Genomic DNA, 20377 nt, shown 5'->3' with positions numbered 1-20377 from the left:
GTACAGTACAGTTTTCAAAATCATACAATAAGAAACATTGGTACAATATTTTTAGGTAAAATATAGATCTTATTTAATCACCAGTTTTCTGTTCTGAATCCAGTCCGGGATCCCACATTGCAGTAAGTTGTCATGTCTCCTTATCCCACAGTATTTTGTTTTTAAAGATTTTTTTTTTATGTGAACCTTTTTAAAGTCTTTGTTGAATTTGTTACAATATTGTTTCTGTTTTATGTTTTGGTTTTGGCCAGGAGGCTTGAGGGATCTTAGCTCCCCTACCAGGGATCAAACTTGCATCCCATTCATTAGAAGGCGAAATCGTAACCACTGAACCACCAGGGAAGTGCCATCTCAAAATGTTTTAATCATCCTCAGCTTATATCTGAAGTAGTTCTTAGTTCTTTGGTGTAAAGAACAGAGAAAGGAAAATATCTTGTGTTTATAGATTTGCTATTAGCTGATAACAGTGTCTCGTCTCTGAGGCCTTCATTCTGCCTCAGCCTTTCATTGGAGAAGGGCTGTAATAAGGCTCTTCCTTTTTGAAATACTAAGATTATTTTCTAAAGCAATCCATGTTTCCCAAAGTATTGTATAGGAGTCAGCTCAAAGCAAATATAGGCTGTGTTGCCCTATTTTGCTGCCTTCAATAAAATATGTACATACCATATTACAAGATTTTATTAAAAACACTTATTAATTTCAGGTTACTTTTGAATACATCCATCTAATTGCTTCTTCCAAAACTGCCGTAAATGGTGTTTGTGTCTGTGTTTTCAGAAATATAAAAACTAAGAACAGGAGAATTAATAATTTTGGAAGCTAGAAAGCAGATGGCCAATTAGCAACTAACTGAACAAGCCCAAAATGAATTTATCACTAGGCCAGTAGTGGGGGAAAGTTGACAAGTGATTCAGTTTATACTACAAAAATTTGAGTTTCAGAAACATGACTCTAGTTAGAAGAATTGGAAAACTCTTCTCTGGAAAACCTAACTCAGGAGGAAAGACCTAAAGATGTACAAATCAAGGGGTTTCTCAAAAAATTGCTTACCTAACTGAACCTAGAATGAAGCACAAAGTCATCAAGCCCCTCCATCCCACCTACTCAGAACTTCTAATTAGTTTATTAACTACCTTTCTTCCTTCAGCTCTTAATTATAAACAAGACAGCCAAAGATTACTAGATACATGGGGAAAACCTCACCATGGAAGACAGCGAATAAAAACAAAAAAGAGAAATTTGGAAGAAAAAGAATCCCCTTTCTCCTCAAAAACCATCAAAACAATAATTGATATCCTCAGAGAAATAAGGGAAGATATGCATTCACTAAACAAGAATGAAATGCTAGTTTAAAAGGGGTGGGGGACTTCCCTGGCAGCCCAGTGGTTAAGATTCCCAGTGCAGGGGCCCTGGTTCAGTCCCCACCAGGAAGCTGGATCCCACGTACTGCAGCTGAGTGTGTGCATCCCAGCTACGGAGTCCACACTCTAGAGCCTGCACACCTCAACAAAGACCCAATAAATAAATATAATTTTAAAAAGGAAGTTGGGGAATGGGAGATTCAGAGAAGAGGAACATGCCCTTGAAATTAAAAGCATGGTAACAAAATAAAGAAACTTTATTGGAGCTTTGAAAGATGAGATAGAAGATATAGAAGTCTCTGGTCTCTTATCCACAATTCTAAAATCTGTGAAGTCCTGAAAATCAAAAAAAGATTACAGTAAAGCACACAACTTTACGTACAGTCTTTATCACATTTATGTGAATATGGTTACATTTTGCTACGGAAATACCACTGCCTCATGTCTCATTGATAATGTTATATATGGGTTTAAATCATTATTGCCTTTCTAAAAATTCTGAATTCTGATATACATATGTACTCAAAGTTTTCAGATGAGGGATTAAGGACCTGTATCCCAGAAAATAGAGCCAAAGACAGAGATGGAAAAATACAAGAAATAAGAAAATTGGAGGATCAGTTCAGAAGATCCAATGTCTAATAATACAGGTTTCAGAAAGACAAAATGATGTAGAGTGGGAATCATCAGCAAAGTAATTCAAAAAAAGGTCCAGGACTGAGAGATCTTAATTTCCACCTTAAAAGAGACCTCAGAAAAATAGACTGAAATAAACCCACATTAAGGCACATCACAGTGAAATTTTAAGAGCACTGGATATATTTGGTTAGTATACAAACCAGAGAGGGAGAGTAGGAAAAGTCACAGTCAAGGAGATAGAGTCACAGTGTCCAGATTTCTCAACATCAGCACTGGAAGCTGGGCTGCAGTTGAGAGTTACCTTCAGAGTTCTGAAGGAGGGTGGGCTTCCCTGGTGTTCCAGGGGTTAAGAATCTGCCTGCCATTGCAGGGAACACAGGTTCTATCCCTCGTCTGGAGGTTCCACGTGCCTCGGGGCCACTAAGCCCGAGCACCACAACTACTGAAGCCCACACACCCTGGAGCTCATGCTCCACAAGAGAAGCCACCAGTGAGAAGCCAAAACCACAGCCAGAGAAACCCCATGCACAGCAACGAAGACCTAGCATAGCCAAAAATAAATTAATTATTTAACATTTTTTTAACTTATTTAAAAAGTTCCAAAGGATTTTTTTTTTCCTACCTAGAATTCTGTACTCAAACTGTCATTAAACTGGGATGGTTCGGACATGAATCAGATTCTCAAGAAACTTTGCTAAATTGAATGTCCTCTTTTCTTTTTCTTCCCCTTCATCCTCACAGAGGTGAAAATAAGAAATGAAGACATTATAAAAATTGAAGAAAATAGATAATCCATAAATCAAAATATTATTCCTGAATTAATCAAGAGATTCCTTAGTATCTCATATTATATAGTATGTGATCAGTTCAGTTCAGTTCAGTTGCTCAGTCGTGTCTGACTCTTTGCAACCCCATGAACTGTAGCACACCAGGCCTCCCTGTCCATCACCAACTCCCAGAGTTAAACCAAACTCATGTCCATTAAGTCAGTGATGCCATCCAATCAGCCATCTCATCCTCTGTCCTCCCCTTCTCCTCTTGCCCTCAATCTTTCCCAGCATCAGGGTCTTTTCAAATGAGTCAGCTCTTCATATCAGGTGGCCAAAGTACTAGAGTTTCAGCTTCAACATCAGTCCTTCCAATGAACACCCAGAACTGATCTCCTTTAGGATGGACTGGTTGATCTCCTTGCAGTCCAAGGGACTCTCAAGAGTCTTCTCCAACACCACAGTTCAAAAGCAGACTTAGAAAGTCCTACTTCATCTTGTATTCTCCAGGGTTCTTTCTCAGTCCATAATAGAACATTTGTTCACAATGTATAAATAGTTACAATATATTTCAATTGTTTCATAGGCGAGTCAGAAAGGTAAATCCATTTTCTAGTTATAAGAATTTTTAAAGTTTATTTAAAACTTTTTTAGTCCTCATTTCTTGAATGAGGCTTTAAAAATCTGATTTGTTCTTCAGTGTCAGGTGCCCTTGGCTTGCCCTCAAGTAGAGTGGCCCTTGCTGGGGAGGAGGCCAGGATGTCTGGAGAGTGGATATATACGCTTTTAGTCACATGATGACATCCATCAGGACCACTGTCAGGCCTCACTGTAAACAGTCCACGGACTCCAGCCTTTTCCATTATTGCATCCTCTGCCCTGTGAATCAATTAGATCAGAAAACAGAAGGGAGAAACAGAACCTTGGAAGATTATTTATATAGTTAGTAAAGTTGCTCAGAAGCTAATAATAGAAAATAAAGCAAAACAGCACTGCATTGACTGAGATTTTTCTCAGAACAGTTTAACTGTTCACTTTTTATAAAGATACAGCTTTAAAACTTTACTTTTGCTCTGATTTGTGTATTTCAACAATTAGTAATCTATAGCGAAGTAAAGTTGAGAATGACAAATGGGAAGTATCTCATTTAACTATATTCAATGTATATTTCACTTTTCTATTTCCACTATGTACAGAAATCTTTTCAGCCCCCTTGAGTGTCAGTTTAGTAGTTCTCTGACTTTTTTCCTTCATAAATGTCAGTGTGCCTTTGCTTGTTTCTTTCCTTCCCTTCATGGTCTGACCTGCTCCTGTTCCCTCAAGTCACATCACCTCTTGAATAGCTTTCCCTGGCCCATAACCTCATGCCTGCCTCCACTCCAGGAGAAACCTTGCTCCTTCAAGTGGGGTTCCTGAGAAAGTGGAGCATGTTCTCCAATCTAATGAGAAAAAAAGTGAGCGTGGGTGCAGTACTAAAAAGGGTGGTTTAGCATATGAAATTGGACTGCCTAGTTTTGACTTCCTACACTGCTACTTAATCTGTGACCTTGGGCAATAAATTTAACTTCACCATGCCTCAGTTTCTGTCAGTTGGAGGACAGTAATAGTACTTGATGGGCTTCCTAGGTGGCTCAGTGGTAAAGAATCTGCCTGCCAATGTAGATCGACCCCTGGGTTGGGAAGATCCCCTGGAGAAGGAAATGGCTACCCACTCCAGTATTCTTGTCTGGGAAATCCCATGGACAGAGGAGACTTGTGGGCCGCAGTCCATGGGGTCTGGAAAGAGTCAGACACAACTCAGCAACTAAACAACACCACCAGTACCTGCCTGATTGACTGCTGTGAGATTTGAAGAAAATAATACATGTGAAGCACAGTATAATGTAGTGATTAGGAACATCAGGCTGCTTGTATTCAAGTCCTTGCTCCATTACTTAGACTTTCTATTCCTCAGACTCATCAAGGTGGTTGCTAATATCTTAGCCAAAAAGTATCTCTTTGCTGTTTTTTTTTTTTTAAATAGCTATTGTTTTACAGGGAATTCTCATTTTTCAACAAAATTCAAAAATATAGAAGTGGAGAGAAGAAAAGATCTGAGGCTGAAAGAGAAGAAAGCAAGTGAAAGCCACAGTAGGATGCCATACCTCCCACCCGAATAGTTACAATGAGGCAAAGTTACTAAGAACAGCTAGAAGTGGCATACACCATTGATGGAGTGGAAGTTAATGCAGCCACTTTGCAAAACTGACAGTAACTTTGAAGGCTGAATTGAGATATATCCTTGACCTAGCAAATCCAATCTTAGATATCTTCATCCAACAGAAGTGCCTGCTCCTATGCATGCAAAGACGTATAATAAGACTATTTATAGGAACATTATCCATAATAGCTAAAAACTGGAAGCCACTCAGATACAAATTCTGTATGTTTATAAAATGTACAACAGTGCATGTGTTACAATGTGTAAAAGAAGCCAGACACAAAAAAGCACATACAGTGTCATTCCTTTTTTTTTTTTTTAACTTTATTTTGTAAGATCAAAAACAACAGAACTAATTTGTGGAGTTAGAAGTCAGAATAGTGGTGATCCTTTGGCAGGGGAGTGGGGACTAGAGTGGGGCCCTTGGGTGCTTCTGGAGTTCTGTGGCTTGACCTAATTTGATGGTTCAGCTCAGTTCAGTCTCTCAGTTATGTCCAACTCTTTGCAACCCCATGGACTGCAGCACACCAGGCCTCCCTGTCCATCACCAACTCCCGGAGTTTACCCAAACTCATGTCCATTGAGTCGGTGATGCCATCCAGCCATCTCATCCTCTGTCGTCCCCTTCTCCTCCTGCCCCCAATCCCTCCCAGCATCAGAGTCTTTTCCAATGAGTCAACTCTTTGCATGAGGTGGCCAAAGTACTGGAGTTTCAGCTTTAGCATCAGTCCTTCCAAGAAATCCCAGGGCTGATCTCCTTTAGGATGGACTGGTTGGATCTCCTTGCCGTCCAAGGGACTCTCAAGAGTCTTCTCCAACACCACAGTTCAAAAGCATCAATTCTTCGGCACTCAGTTTTCTTCACAGTCCAACTCTCACATCCATACATGATCACTGAAAAAACCATAGCCTTGACTAGACGGACCTTTGTTGGCAAAGTAACGTCTCTGCTTTTGAATATGCTATCTAGGTTGGTCATAACTTTCCTTCCAAGGAGTAAGCGTCTTTTAATTTCATGGCTGCAGTCACCATCTGCAGTGATTTTGGAGCCAAAAAAATAAAGTCTGACACTGTTTCCACTGTTTCCCCATCTATTTCCCATGAAGTGATGGGACCAGATGCCATGATCTTCGTTTTCTGAATGTTGAGCTTTAAGCCAACTTTTTCACTCTCCTCTTTCACTTTCATCAAGAGGCTCTTTAGTTCCTCTTTGCTTTCTGCTATGAGGGTGGTATCTATCTGCATTCCTGAGGTTATTGATATTTCTCCCAGCAGTCTTGATTCCAGCTTGTGCTTCTTCCAGCCCATTAAATAAGCAGGGTGACAGTATATAGCCTTGACGTACTCCTTTTCCTGTTTGGAACTAGTCTTTTGTTCCATGTCCATTTCTAACTGTTGCTTCCTGACCTGCATATAGGTTTCTCAAGAGGCAGGTCAGGTGATCTGGTATTCCCATCTCTTTCAGAATTTTCCACAGTTTCTTGTGATCCACACAGTCAAAGGCTTTGGCATAGTCAATAAAGCAGAAATAGATGCTTTTCTGGAATTCTCTTGCTTTTTTGATGATCCAGCGGATATTAGCAGTTTGATCTCTGGTTCCTCTGCTTTTTCTAAAATCTGCTTGAACATCTAGGATTTCATAATTCACATATTGCTGAAACCTGGCTTGGAGAATTTTAAGCATTACTTTGCTAGCGTATGAGATGAGTGCAATTGTGCAGTAGTTTGAGCATTTTTTGGGATTGGAATGAAAACTAACCTTTTCCAGTCCTGTGGCCATTGCTGAGTTTCCCAAATTTGCTGCCATATTCAGTGCAGCACTTTCACAGCATCATCTTTCAGGATTTGAAATAGCTCAACTGGAATTCCATCACCTCCACTAGCTTTGTTTGCAGTGATGCTGTTACATGAGTGTATTTTCTTTGTGAAAACCCATGCAGCTGTATGCTTATGGTTTATGTATTTGTAGCTAGATATGTTAAACTTTCATTTGTAAATGTATTTGAAATCAGATGGCTTAAGAATTTTGGAAATAATAATGGGTTTACTTTTTCTACTTGCCACGTTTTCTGAGAATTAAAGATTTCATACCTTTGAATAATGTTAGGTGCTTACCACAAGGCTGGAAAATTAACCAATCTGGCTTCTTGTTCATAAGTTGTATCTTCAGGACTGTTAAAAAAAAAATTGTCAAGAACAACAAATAAGTACCTCAGGCAACATACTTGGAAGTAATGATTAGTTTTCATTTATCCCACCACCTTACATACTCTTTTACAGACCACATGGACTGCGTATATAAATTATAGAACTGTGGTTTGAAGTGAGAATCAGCCTTTTTTTACTTTGCTCAGAGTCATTCACCTGCAGTTCAGATCTGGTGGACTGGCTAAAGAAAGAGTTTTATGTGATCCAGCTGTGAGATGTGAGAGGCAAGTTGGCAGATGCTCAAATGAGCCTCAGTTGTAATTGATGCTTGTGCTAGTTGCTTTGGCATCCATGATGATGTTTTAGTAACTAAGTGAGTTTCATCTTTGAGTGGAGCGTGTTTTGTTTAGTCTGCACTGTGCCCAGATTGAGGACTAAAAACCTTGTACTTTGGCAGAACATGGCTTTGTATACAGCTCTTCCCTTTTCTGCTATTTTTGTACCATGTGAATCATGGCACAGTGAAGCCATCTGCAAGGCCTGAATAGGAGATAAAAGCTGCCATCCCTTAGATTGACACTTGAAAAGCTGGTGTTCATTTGGAGTACATTCCTGATTATCCTTTATAAAGTCTCAAACTTCAAGATGGTTGCAAACATCTCTGAGCCAGCAGTAACATCTCTGGTTAGTTTCTTTTAGCTGAACACTAGGTTAAAGTAGAGGAGGGGAATCCATTCCGTGTCACCCAGAATCTGCTGGAGTTTCTCAGTGCTCTTTCAATTGAGGTAATAAGAACAGCAAATTCCTCTCCTGTTTTAAAAAATATGTTGACTAAATTATCTCAGCGAGCCATCCAGTTTGGCATGCACTTCATAGGGAATAGTAAAAACATAAGGTTCTTGAATTGTCAGATTAATACTTCAGAGTAAATGTTATTTGAATGCCTGAAGTATATCACACTGGTTAAATATTTGTCAAAAGTATTTCTCAGCATAGCATTTTTTTTGAGGATTTATTGAAAAGGAATTAAATTAACACATGCCTACAAGCTGGAATCAAGATTGCCGGGAGAACTATCAGTAACCTCAGATATGCAGATGACACCACCCTTATGGCAGAAAGTGAAGAGGAACTGAAAAGCCTCTTGATGAAAATGAAAGTGGAGAGTGAAAAAGTTGGCTTAAAGCTCAACATTCAGAAAACTAAGATCATAGCATCTGGTCCCATCACTTCATGGGAAATAGATAGGGAAACAGTGTCACGCTTTATTTTGGGGGGCTCCAGAATCACTGCAGATGGTCATTGTGGCCATGAAATTAAAAGACGTTTACTCCTTGGAAGAAAAGTTATGACCAACCTAGATAGCATATTCAAAAGCAGAGACATTACTTTGCCGGCAGAGGTCCGTTTAGTCAAGGGTGTGGTTTTTCCAGTAGTCATGTATGGATGTGAGAGTTGGACTGTGAAGAAAGCTGAGGGCCTAAGAATTGATGCTTTTGAACTGTGGTGTTGGAGAAGACTCTTGAGAGTCCCTTGAACAGCAAGGAGATCCAACCAGTCCATCCTAAAGGAGATCAGTCCTGGGTGTTCATTGGAAGGACTGATGCTGAAGCTGAAACTCCAATACTTTGGCCACCTCATGTGAAGAGCTGACTCATTGGAAAAGACCCTGATGCTGGGAGGGATTGGGGGCAGGAGGAGAAGGGGACGACAGAGGATGAGATGGCTGGATGGCATCACCGACTCAATGGACATGAGTTTGGGTAAACTCTGGGAGTTGGTGATGGACAGGGAGGCCTTGGTGTGCTGCGATTCATGGGGCCGCAAAGAGTCAGACACGACTGAGCAACTGAACTGAACTGAAGACATTAAAAGAGATTCAAGATTAAAAATGCACACCCATAACGAGTTTAGGATTGACATGTGCACACTGTTGTATTTAAAATGGATTACCATCAAGGACCTACTGTACAGCGCAGGGAACTCAACACAGTATTATGTAACAACCTAAATGGGAAAAGAATTTGGAGAATAGATACATGTATATATATAACTGAATTACTTTGCTGTACAACTGAAACTAACACAACATTGTTAATCATTGATTAACCCATAAAAAATTAAACAAAAATGCATACCCAGACTCACCTTGTTCTTTCACTGCTGATAGATACAAACCTAGCACATATTTGTGTGTAATAGATTCATCAGGGTCCCTTCAGGCCTTTCCCAACAGACTTTATAAATGCAGCTTTGCTCTGAGCTACAGAAGGAATGTTCCCTCTACTAAAATAGCAGTAAGTGCATAAATTGGGAAGTACAGGTTGGTTGCATATTAAGAAGCTTCTTCAGTTTTCAAGAAGAACGGCCTTGGTCACTAGGTATCTCTTCTTAATAAATAATATTAGAGTACGTTGGTAACCTAGTAGCCATAAACTCTGAAACTACTAGAGGGAATGAAATATAAAAATGTTCCCTTACGTCCTGAAATGATGAACCAGAAATGCTAGAATCTTCATAACAGACTCTTTATTTTCAAAATGTTGTTGAGTCATTCAGTCATGTCTGACTCTTCGACCCCATGGATTGCAGCATGCCAGGCTTCCCTGTCCTTCACCATCTCCCAGAGTTTGCTCAAACTCATGTCCATTGAGTCAGTGATGCAGAGTCTAGGAACAATGTACTCTTCTTATATCTTGTTCTCCTAATGTATTTTCATGTGATATTTCAAGTCATTTTGTTTTTCTTCTGTCTCCCTTTTTACTAACATACTGTAAATATGCAAGAACCTAAATTTTTTGGTAGACTATAGCATTTTAAACACAGATAACATGTTTGTGTTTTGTTTTGTTTTGTTTGTTTTTTTCCCTCTTTGAAGGGGCAACAGTTATTTTTGCTTAAAGACACACTGGAAATGATCGGGATGGGAAAGGACCTTATTTTATAAGGTCAACAGACTTTATAAATGCAGCTTTGCATTTCAATTCCTGTGAAATAATTGTATTTATTTTTTCCTTAATGTTGTTTATTTCTTTGCTTAGCAGACAGAAGGAGGTGCACAGACAGACGGCCAGCAGTCACAGACACAAAGTAGTGAAAATTCAGAGAGTAAATCTACCCCTAAACGACTGCATGTCTCTAATATTCCTTTCCGCTTCCGGGACCCTGACCTCCGGCAGATGTTTGGGGTAAGTCTCTGAAGTCCTTTTATTGGCTTTTCAGTGAAAATGTAACCTGCTGATGTATAATTCGTCATTAGTATTGATACTTTCGGGTGAAACTCCAAATACACCGAGGATTGTAAGCTCAATCAGTATTTTCGTCAGCCTTTAGAAACATTCCCATCACCCGGCCTGTTCTGGACATTAGCCTTGCAAGTTCTCACATACGTAAGGTGACCACAGAACCAAGTTTGCCTGCGACTGAGGGATTTCTTGGGACGTGGGACTTCAGGTGCTAAAATCAGGACCAGATAGTAATTCCTGCCTTTCAAAGGGCAATGAATTAAATGAAATAATATCTGTGATCTCAAATCGTGTATACGGGGTTAGTTTGCTACCTGACACGTTCTTCCAGCTCTTTACTTCCTCCCAAAATCACTCAAAAGTGAATGGCTGCTGAGAATCTTAATTTTTTTCTGGGCTAATGTGTTGTTGCCTGTTTTAATTTGATCAAACTCTTAACTTAAACTAGGAATAAGAAATGATTGGGTTTTTTTTTCCTGAATATTTGTGTGGTAGTCGAGTGCTTTGTCAGAAAAGCAGATACCCTTGTCTAAGTCTTGGCTGTGGCCACCTCAAGGTGACAAGACGCTGGAGCAGATTTCTATCACTTACAGATGACTTCCTGGTAGTGTTTTCTATACCAAATACAAGGCCAGGGTTGAGATTTAATGATATTCTTGAAGCACTGAAAGAGCTTTTTGACAGAAAATGGTAGCCGGCTGTTTTCCAGCTCTATAGAAAGAAGAGCAACAGAAAATATAAGGGGCAACATAAAAAATTTAGGTTACATTTAAGAAGAAACTTCGCAGGAGTATGAGTTATTGGGTTCTCCGCCACATTATCAGAGATGGTGCGGAACCGTAGTCTCTGGAGGTCTGTGAAAATGGGTACCTCCTCTTCTGTCAGAAGTGTGTTTTGTCTTGAGGCAGAAAAATAGTCTCCACTGAAGATCGGCCTACGCCAGTTGTCAGTGATTTCTTAAAATGTATCATTCCCTTCCCATCCCTCATTCAGTTTATTCAGTTATTGATTAAAACAGATAGTTTTGTCACCTTATATATATACCTCTCCTCAAAATAATTACTGTGTTTGTATATGCCCCTCCTCAGCTATTTGGCTATCTAGCAACAGATATTTAGGTTTTGTGCTTTTAGCTCTGTTTGATTTTCCTAATGTTGAAGTACTTAACTAATCACAAAATACAGTTATTATTTTAGATGTTCCTGATGAGAGACTTCCCTGGTAGTCTGGTGTTTAAGACTTGTGCTTCCACTGCAGAGGGCACAGGTTTGGTCCCTGGCTGGGGAACTAATATCCCACGTGCCACACAGAAAGTGGCAAATGAATAGAATCATTCATAATGTCCATGAGTGTTTGGTATGCTTGAAAACAGAAATAACACAAATATATATTTATTGATTTGGAAAGTTACTCAGATTTATAAATATATTATAAAGTGTACTAAGTTTAAGGAAAGTAATAAAAGCAATATGTATAGTGTGTCAGATGTCTGTAGTTTTATACAGACACACACATGCCTAAGGAAAGGCTGGGAAGATGATACCAAAATGTTAAGATGGGGTTTTACTGGTAGCTCAGTGATAAAGAGTCCACCTGCCAATGCAAGAGACCCAGGTTCGATTCCTGGTCCTGGAAGATCCCACATGCCACAAGACAGCTAAGTGCCACGGTTGTTGAACCTCCGCTCTAGAGCCCAGGAGCCGCAACTGCTGAGCCCACCCACTGCAACTAGAGAATAGCCCCCTCTTTCCGCAACTAAAGAAAAGCCCACGAAGCAGTGAAGACCCAGCACAGCCAAAAATAAACATTATAAAACATATTTTTTAAAAATGTTAAGATGATGGGATTAAAGATGATCTTAATTTCTGTGCCCCCTTTTCCTTTTTGTTTATCTATATTTTCTGGGCACATATATCTAAATTTATCTATATTTTTTTTCCAGTGAACATGGTTCACTTTTATTAATTTTTAAAAAAAGAAAGGGAAGAAAAACAGCCTTTGGTAGTTTATCTTTCTACTTAGGATTTACTTCTTAAAACAAGCATTTCAAAAGTTAGAGTTGCAGGTAGGAAAACCTCCAGTTTGTCCATGTGAAGAAGCATGTAAGAGGGCGACACTGTGAATGTCTTCTGAAACAGCGTCCACTGTATTTAGGTGGATGATGCGGTGTGAGTGGATCTGAGGAACTGTCAGCTCAATGATGAGGAAAAATCAACTGGTATTGGTCCAATAAGTAAAGGAAAAAAGAAAAAAACACCTCTTTTTTCAGAAGAAAGTAAAGTATATGAAAAAAAAGCTGACCATAAGTAAATGCTTTTATTTTACTTTTGTCTCTGCAGCAGTTTGGCAAAATCCTAGATGTAGAAATAATCTTTAATGAACGTGGCTCTAAGGTAAGCTCCATTTCAGCATTGTGTGCTTGGTTTCTTTTAGTTTTATTTAAAATAGTGAGTAGTCAGAAAACTTAAATTGTTGTTTTAAGCCTGCAAAAAGTGTCCCAGCAATCTAGCTTGATTAGATTACCTCTAATGGCACCCAACTCCAGTACTCTTGCCTGGAAAATCCCATGGAAGGAGGAGCCTGGTAGGCTGCAGTCCATGGGGTCGCTAAGAGTCGGACACGACTGATCGACTTCACTTTCACTTTTCACGTATTGGAGAAGGAAATGGCAACCCACTCCAGTGTTCTTGCCTGGAGAATCCCCGGGACGGGGGAGCCTGGTGGGCTGTCATCTCTGGGGTCGCACAGAGTCGGACATGACTGAAGCGACTTAGCAGCAAACAGAAACCACCAAGTGTCCATGCTTTTTCCTAAATCTTACATTGGAGAGTGATGGGATAAAAGTGAGAAGTGTGAGGGGAGAGTGTGGCTGTGAGGAAGAAAGTCTGCCAGAGACACCAGTCCTTTCTCAGATTTAAATCTGGCCTAAGCTTCTTATTTTAAAGGACAAGAGAGGGACTTCCAGACAGTTCAGTGGTTAAAAGTCCACACTTCTACTGCAGGGTGCATGGGTTCCATCCCTGGTCAGAGAACTAAGATCCCACATGCCGTGGACACAGCCAGAAAAATAAAAATAATAAAGGATGAGAGAGAGAGATGACAGAAAAAAAGTTAAATTCTTTGAGAATTCTAGTCAGAATTCTACCGGAACAATTCAGCTTTGAAAAATAGAACTTCAAAATTACATACTTCGAAGAAATTTAATATTTCAGTTATTCAGTTGACTTGCTGTCTCTGTTCGGGAAATTTTGACAAAGCTTAAACACAAGGAGAAGAGATTCCGGTATTCACTGTGGATTTCCTCCTTTAAGTTATACCCAGATGCAAGCTTCAAGACTGAGACTTGAGACTGAGAGTCATGTTAGTTCAGTTACAAATGAGTTGGGAGTGTTTCACGTGAGAATGGGCATAGTGATTTACCTAATAATTTACTGTTTTAAATTCCCAATCCATATGATTTAGAATTCTGTCCCCTAAAATAAGCAGCAGCGCTTTTAGAAATGAGGGAATGGTAACGTGGTGTTGTGAAAAAATATTTGATGAACTGAATTTCATAAAGTTTTATTTGAGAATTTTTCTTCCTCCTCAGCAAATGGAATATACACCACAGACACAGTCAGATGTGGGCCAGGCTTATAAATATTAACCTTGTTACATTTCATTCTACTTGCACTTCTAGGTTAGACCAATTTTTTAAATTAATTTTCCTTTGGTCATCTCTGCTAAACTTTGAACATAGCCCTTCACTATGATTTAATCTCTTAAGAATGTAATTTGAGAAAAGCTGAAGTAAATAAATGAGCTAATATTTGCCTGTCTTCAGTTTCTTACTCCAAGTTCACCATACTCTGGGAACTGATAACATACCTACAGAGTTGTATGTATTAATACTTTCTGCCCCCATCTGTGCTAATACAAATGTATGATTATTATTCCCTTCCTTTAGAGAATGCATCAACACTGTAAGTGTTTAATTCTGACTATAATAATTTATTTGTTAATTATTAAAGAGGTCATTATATTCTTAAGCTTTTAGTTTTCAGTTAAAACAAAAAAAGATTAAAGATTAATATGCCTATACAGAACTTTCTCCAGCACTTAACTTGGTAAGTATTTTTGAAGAGAAATCTGTTCAAACCGTAACCAGTAAAACTATTTATACTTGTAATTGCCTCACAGTGGATTTCTATGCTTTTGTTGTATAGATTGCTGTTATCTTTTGTGAACTTTTTAGATACAAGGTGGAAAAATGATGATGGTTTAGAGATGAGAAGCACATGAATGTGAAATAAATAGGTGAAGATTATTGACCACATACATTGTTTATCTAAACCAGTGGTTTAAATGTTTTTGGTTTTAGGTGTATGCACTTAAAATACTCTTTGCTAGACTCTTAACAGCCGGAAGCCCAATAAAATTCTATCAGGCATTGAGGACTTGCTCCTTACCAAGAAAATAATTTGAATTCTTGTGAAGCAAAGGAAATTGATCTTTCTAAGGCTTCTTTCACTGACTTCAAGGATTTGCCTATTACCAAAAATTTTTTAATGTATCCAATTCAATTCCTTCTCCCCTGTAGTTTCCATTTAAAATGACACAAGCCTCCCTTTCTCTTTGGGGGATCTAAAAGTATATGCTCCTTCTCTCAGCTTATGCTGTGTCCTCACTGCCCCTTTGTCTTTGGGCTACTGAAGGGTAGACAGACTACGTACTGATTGGAAAATGTGTTAAAGAACAAAATTTAGAATTGCCTTGCACCTGCCTTCCAGCACTGATACAAAACCTGTCTTCATCCTTTGCCCTTCCTAACTGTTACCCAGTTCTTTTATGGAATAGGCTTATTAATAGAGATTTATTTTGGAGTCAAAACCTAGATGCCTCTTCCGGGATCCACCTAAGATAAAGTAATGAGTACTTTGGTTTTTGTAAATTAAGTTTAGTTTCTCATTTCTTTTGTGTCTGGACTTGACTATAAAATTACCACATGTCTTGGAAGGAACCAGAGAAAAGGAGACTTATATTTTTAGCTAAGAATTGCTCAGTCTTTTAACAGAGTGCTTTTCTATACAGAAATTAGCTTTATTGAACTTTTTCTGAAGCAATAATGGAAAATCTGACAAGTTTTTAGACATAAGTAATACTTACATGTAAAACAATATTTAACCAAATGGCTGCAAGACAAAAAGCATCTCTTTATTGCCATGTCTTATTTTTTATGAGAATATTGGACCCGAGTTTGAGAGTGCTGCTGCTGTTGCTGCTGCTAAGTCGCTTCAGTCGTGTCCGACACTGTGCGACCCCAGAGACGGCAGCCCACCAGGCTCCCCCATCCCTGGGATTCTCCAGGCAAGAACACTGGAGTGGGTTGCCATTTCGTTCTCCAATGGGTTTGAGAATATACCCCTTTAAAAACAAAATGAGCACTTTTGCTGCCATGCCTGTTTCTTCCCTGCCTACCAATAGCCTACCTTTTTAGCTTGCCTGGGCAGTAGGATTTCTGTGTTCCAGAAAGTAGTTGCTTCTTTGTTGTTGACTACTTTCCTTTTTTCTCCTTTGACCTGCATATTCTGAATTTGGCTATTATGAAATGAATTTATTTCATTAACATGCATATACATATATATTTATTTAAATTATTTCATGTGTTTTTTTTTAATCTTCCTTTTACCCCCTACTCCTTTGTACAAAGTCACCTGTATTTAATTTTCTATGATTAACTGAAATAAAGATAGACTGTCCTTTTGAAAATGTTCAATTAGGATATATGATGAAAAATGGTATCCCTACCAAAAAAATTAACTAATGTACTCAAACAGAATCTAGAAAATGATTATACAGATATGCATAGCTTTATTGATCCTCCATATTTCACCAGTCATGACAAAGTATTAATACAAACAATAAGAAGATAATGTATGGCAAGAGCAGCCATATATCCTAGTTTATACCTAGTTGTTCTAGTTTATACCTGTTGTTTTAGCATAATTGTTAATGTCCCGTTTCTCCCTCAAAGTGTCTTAGTTTGAACAGTAAATTATATTTTCACTCTCCTCATAGATCCTTTAAGTAAGAATTTTTTAAAAGCACCCTTTAAAAAATCATTATAAAAGGAAAACATGATGTTTAATGAGAAGGGGGGCATATATAGTTCATTAGAGAGATTATTCACAATATTCTCATGTATTTCCTTCCAGTCGTTTTTCTTAACATAGAATCTTTTTTTTTTTTTTGTATTGGAGTACAGCCAGTTAACAGTGTTGTGATGGTTTCAGGTGAACAGTGAAGGGACTCAGCCATACATATACATGCATCCATTCTCCCCCAAACTCATCTCCCATTCAGGCTGCCACGTAACATTGAGCAGAGTTTCTTGTGCTATACAGTAGGTTCTTGGTGGTTAGCCATTTTAAATATAGCAATCTCACATAGAATCTTAAACAGAACTCTTAAAGGTCACCTAGTTCAACAACCAATGCTCTTGACCTTGTACTGTCTACTAGACACTTTCAATGACTGAGTAGTTTTTCAAAAATTTATTCTATTGTTGAAATTCAGACCTTCCACAATCCTGTTCGCCATCACCCAGCCCTATAGCAATTCATTTGTGATAATTATCAAGCTTATTTTAAAAGAAATACACAGATTCTAACATTTAGATTTTCCACTGAGTTTTGTCAACATACTTTGCAGTACAGTTGCTACTTTTGAAGGGACGTGTCTTACAGATACTGATTGTGTAGAAGCTCTGCACTTCCTCAGACAGTGTTGATTATTAAGTCCACTAAAGGACTGCAAAATAGAGCACAGCAACAATTACTGAGACTTCTAGTGGATTTTTAGTTAATGTGTTCTCATTACTTCTCTCAGGTGGCTTTCTGGAATGATGGGAATCTGGGTTTGGGTTAAGCTATAGTTTAGACTGGAGTTTGGGGAAAAAAAATGTTTATTCCCATTCCTCAAACATGAGAAGTGTGCTGTAATGTCTCTCCTATTTCCCTGGCTCTTGATTTTATGCAAAGGGAAATTATTTATTTCTAAATATGGTCGAAAGACTGTCTTTGAAATTGCACTAAGTAGGCCTTTGTGATTTTTGGTAAAATTTGATGGGTAATGCTGAAATGAAATGTTTTCATTATATTTAAAACTGAATTAACAGTGCATGTAATTCCAAAAGTCTTAGTTTATTTTCTTTTGTTACCATTTTATGGGTTTTAGTTTTATTTTTCTTTTATTTATTTTTTAATTTCTGTGTTCTGGCCATACCCAGGAGAACCATCTGCTTTTGATTTCTCCCTTAAAAGTTACATGGTAAATTTTCTTTCTCATTCTTCTGAGATGGAAAAATTCAAAGATTATACAAATTTTAAGATATTTTTACAATGCTCATCCTATTGCTTGTTATTTATTGCAGCCTGAGGCCAGACTAAAAAGGTAACAGTTATTCGGCTCCTGTGTGCCCTTGATGACAAATGGATGTCAAGACAGATAGTAAAATTTTTGTCACACTCTGTCGAAGTTTTAACCACGACCATACACCTGATAAATACAGCATCTCTTAATTTTCAAAAGACAGCTAAGATAGCTGGTAAATCATGAATGGAACACTGATAAGTTTAAATTATTAACATAGAAGAGCTTTGGGAGCTGAGAACCTTTGGTAAGAGTATTGTCCAGTGCAGTGGCCATACTGACCATTTGACATGTGGCAAGTCTAAATTGAGGATGTGCTCTAAGTATAAAATAGATGCCAATTTCAAAGACTTAGATCAAAAAAAGAATCTTAAACATCTCACTAGTAGTGGTTTTATAATGATGCCATGTTACAGTTATGTCATATATACTGGCTTAAATAAAATACATTATTGAAATTTATTTCACATATTTTTACTTTACTGTAGCTAGAAGAAAATTTGAAATTATATATGTGGCGTATGTTACATTTTATCAGATAGTTCTGGTACAGGCAAATGTGTCAACATAATTTTTTAAATTAAAAATAAAACTTTACTTTTTGTTTATCTGTTCTTTATCTTCTTACATACCTTAAATAGTTACTCTTGTTAAGAGTCTGTGACTATTTGGAGAGTTGCTACATTTTCCTATTTGATAAATGTATGATCATTTTGAAGGTCTTCTAAGGAAAACATTGGGTTTAGACATGATTGTATGAATTTTTTTTCGAAGTAAGAGATCCAAATGACCAGACTTAATATGAATTAGATTTCTAAGAATAAAGAGACATTAAGCATAATTGCGTGGAAGCGAGTTTTACTGTTAGTAACTTTATTATAAGTCTGTGAATATCCTTAGCTCAATTCCTGGCACATTTTCAAAAATGGGTAAATTGTATTAAAGGAGTGGTACTTTAAATTTTTTTCAAACTTTGAGTTAATTTTCATAAAACCAAATTGTAAATGTGACAGATAAGCAGGTAGGAAGCTGAGTTGATGGAAAATCCCCTGTTTGAAATTTCCACTCAAGACAAAAGTACTTAAGAACAATACTCCAAAAATGCTGGTGATGCTTCTCCCCTTCCTTATCACAGACCTTAATCCTGAGAGGTATATCCTAATTTCCTAGTGCTTCTGAACAAATTATCACAAACACGGTGGCTTAATACCACACAGATTTATTATCTTGCAGTTCCAGAGATCGGAAGTCCAAAGAGAGTCTCACTAGGCTAAAATCAAGGTGTCAGCGGCTGTTTCCTTCAGGTGGCGCTAAGCAATGGATGCTCCACTGCCTGCCTTGGTCAGCTTCTGGAGGCAGCCCACATTCCTTGGCCTGTAAGCCCCCCTTGCACCTTTAAAGTCAGCAATGGCCAGCCCAGGCTTTCTATTCTGACTCTCTTTTCCTCTTTCACTTGTAAGCACCCTTGCGATTACATTGGGTTCACCTGGATAATCCATGATCATCTCCCTATCTCAGGGTCATTAATTTAATCATGTCTGCAAAACCCCTTCTGCCCTGTTAAGAGAACACATTCACAGGGGATTAGGACATGGACAGCTGGGGGGCTGTTTCTCTGCCTGACACAAGGTCTGTTTACCTTCGAAGGAAAGAAAGAAATCCTCTTAACTCTGTGTTTCCTATCAAGAAGTCCCAAAATTATCAACAAGACCTTCTTCCTCCTCTTATGTTAGTAAATATGCCTGTAAAGATGGCTTCATTTTTAAGTCTTTGGTACCTTAATTAGAAATTCCTTTAGTTTATAAGTACCTTTCCTTATAAAATATTTTAAAAGCATTTAAAAGTGAAATTTTGTTCCAGAATACTAAAGTCATATTGAAAAAAATCTTACATATGTAGGCTTCAATGTTAAACTTTGTCATTTGCTGACCATGAGCTGCCAATGCTTATGATACCATGCAGCCACTGTGTCACAGATGGCCCATCAACACATTATAGAAAGGAGGATCATAAAACACATTTAACAATTAGATTTGAAAGCAGAAATTTAAAAAACTGTGGGACTAATGTAAGTTAGTCAGTGGAATTCAGAACTTAGATTTCGAAGCGTAATTTCTAATTTTCTCAGCATTAGCTGTAGAAAAAAAACTACGTAGAAGCAAGAAGACCTTGCTGTTGCTCTGGGCCTTGTTGATGCTTGAGTCCTTAACCTCAGGTTGACTCCATGTCTTTACTTCAAAAGGAGACCAATAGGTTAATCCTTTCTACCCATGGGTGTATTTAAAAGACAAGTATGTATGTATGTATATACATACTTGGGTATATAGATACAGATAGTCAATGCTAGAATTAAAAACTTAGGTGCTAGTTGGATATCGATAATTTATAGTTCACTAACTTAACCGAAGGTATCAAATGTATGAGGCTGTGACAATCAGCTGAAATACAGATTATAGTACTTCTAAAATGTGATACAAAACCTCATCACAACCTGCAACCTTTTTTAAAAGATTTGACTTTCCTATTGGAGGGCTCTCCAGGATTGAAGAACTGGCTTCCTGCCTTTATCAGATGCTAGTGTGACAGATGGAATAATTCATTAGTAGC

The 20377-nt window shown here is 38.0% G+C and overlaps 1 protein-coding gene across 50 annotated transcripts in view; it reads left to right on the top strand.

Moving 5' to 3' along the window:
• The window catches only part of RBFOX2 (RNA binding fox-1 homolog 2), a 293258-nt gene that overhangs the window by 242172 nt on the left and 30709 nt on the right, over positions 1–20377 (top strand). For 28 of the 50 annotated variants that reach the window (XM_086401255.1, XM_086401251.1, XM_086401258.1 and 25 more), the window contains 2 exons: positions 10157–10303; positions 12700–12753. In XM_086401255.1, coding sequence (XP_086257381.1) covers positions 10157–10303; positions 12700–12753 — 201 coding nt within the window. The remainder of the gene's footprint in view (positions 1–10156; positions 10304–12699; positions 12754–20377) is intronic. The other 22 variants (XM_086401256.1, XM_086401253.1, XM_086401260.1 and 19 more) reach the window with 1 other exon arrangement.

This window comes from Bos grunniens, chromosome 5, assembly GCF_055505025.1.
Source record: "Bos grunniens cultivar Pamir isolate PY7600 chromosome 5, Bosgru_T2T1.0, whole genome shotgun sequence".
NCBI lineage: Eukaryota > Metazoa > Chordata > Mammalia > Artiodactyla > Bovidae > Bos > Bos grunniens.
Note: the sequence above shows the minus strand (reverse complement) of the source record. Positions and strands in the feature narration are given on the sequence as shown.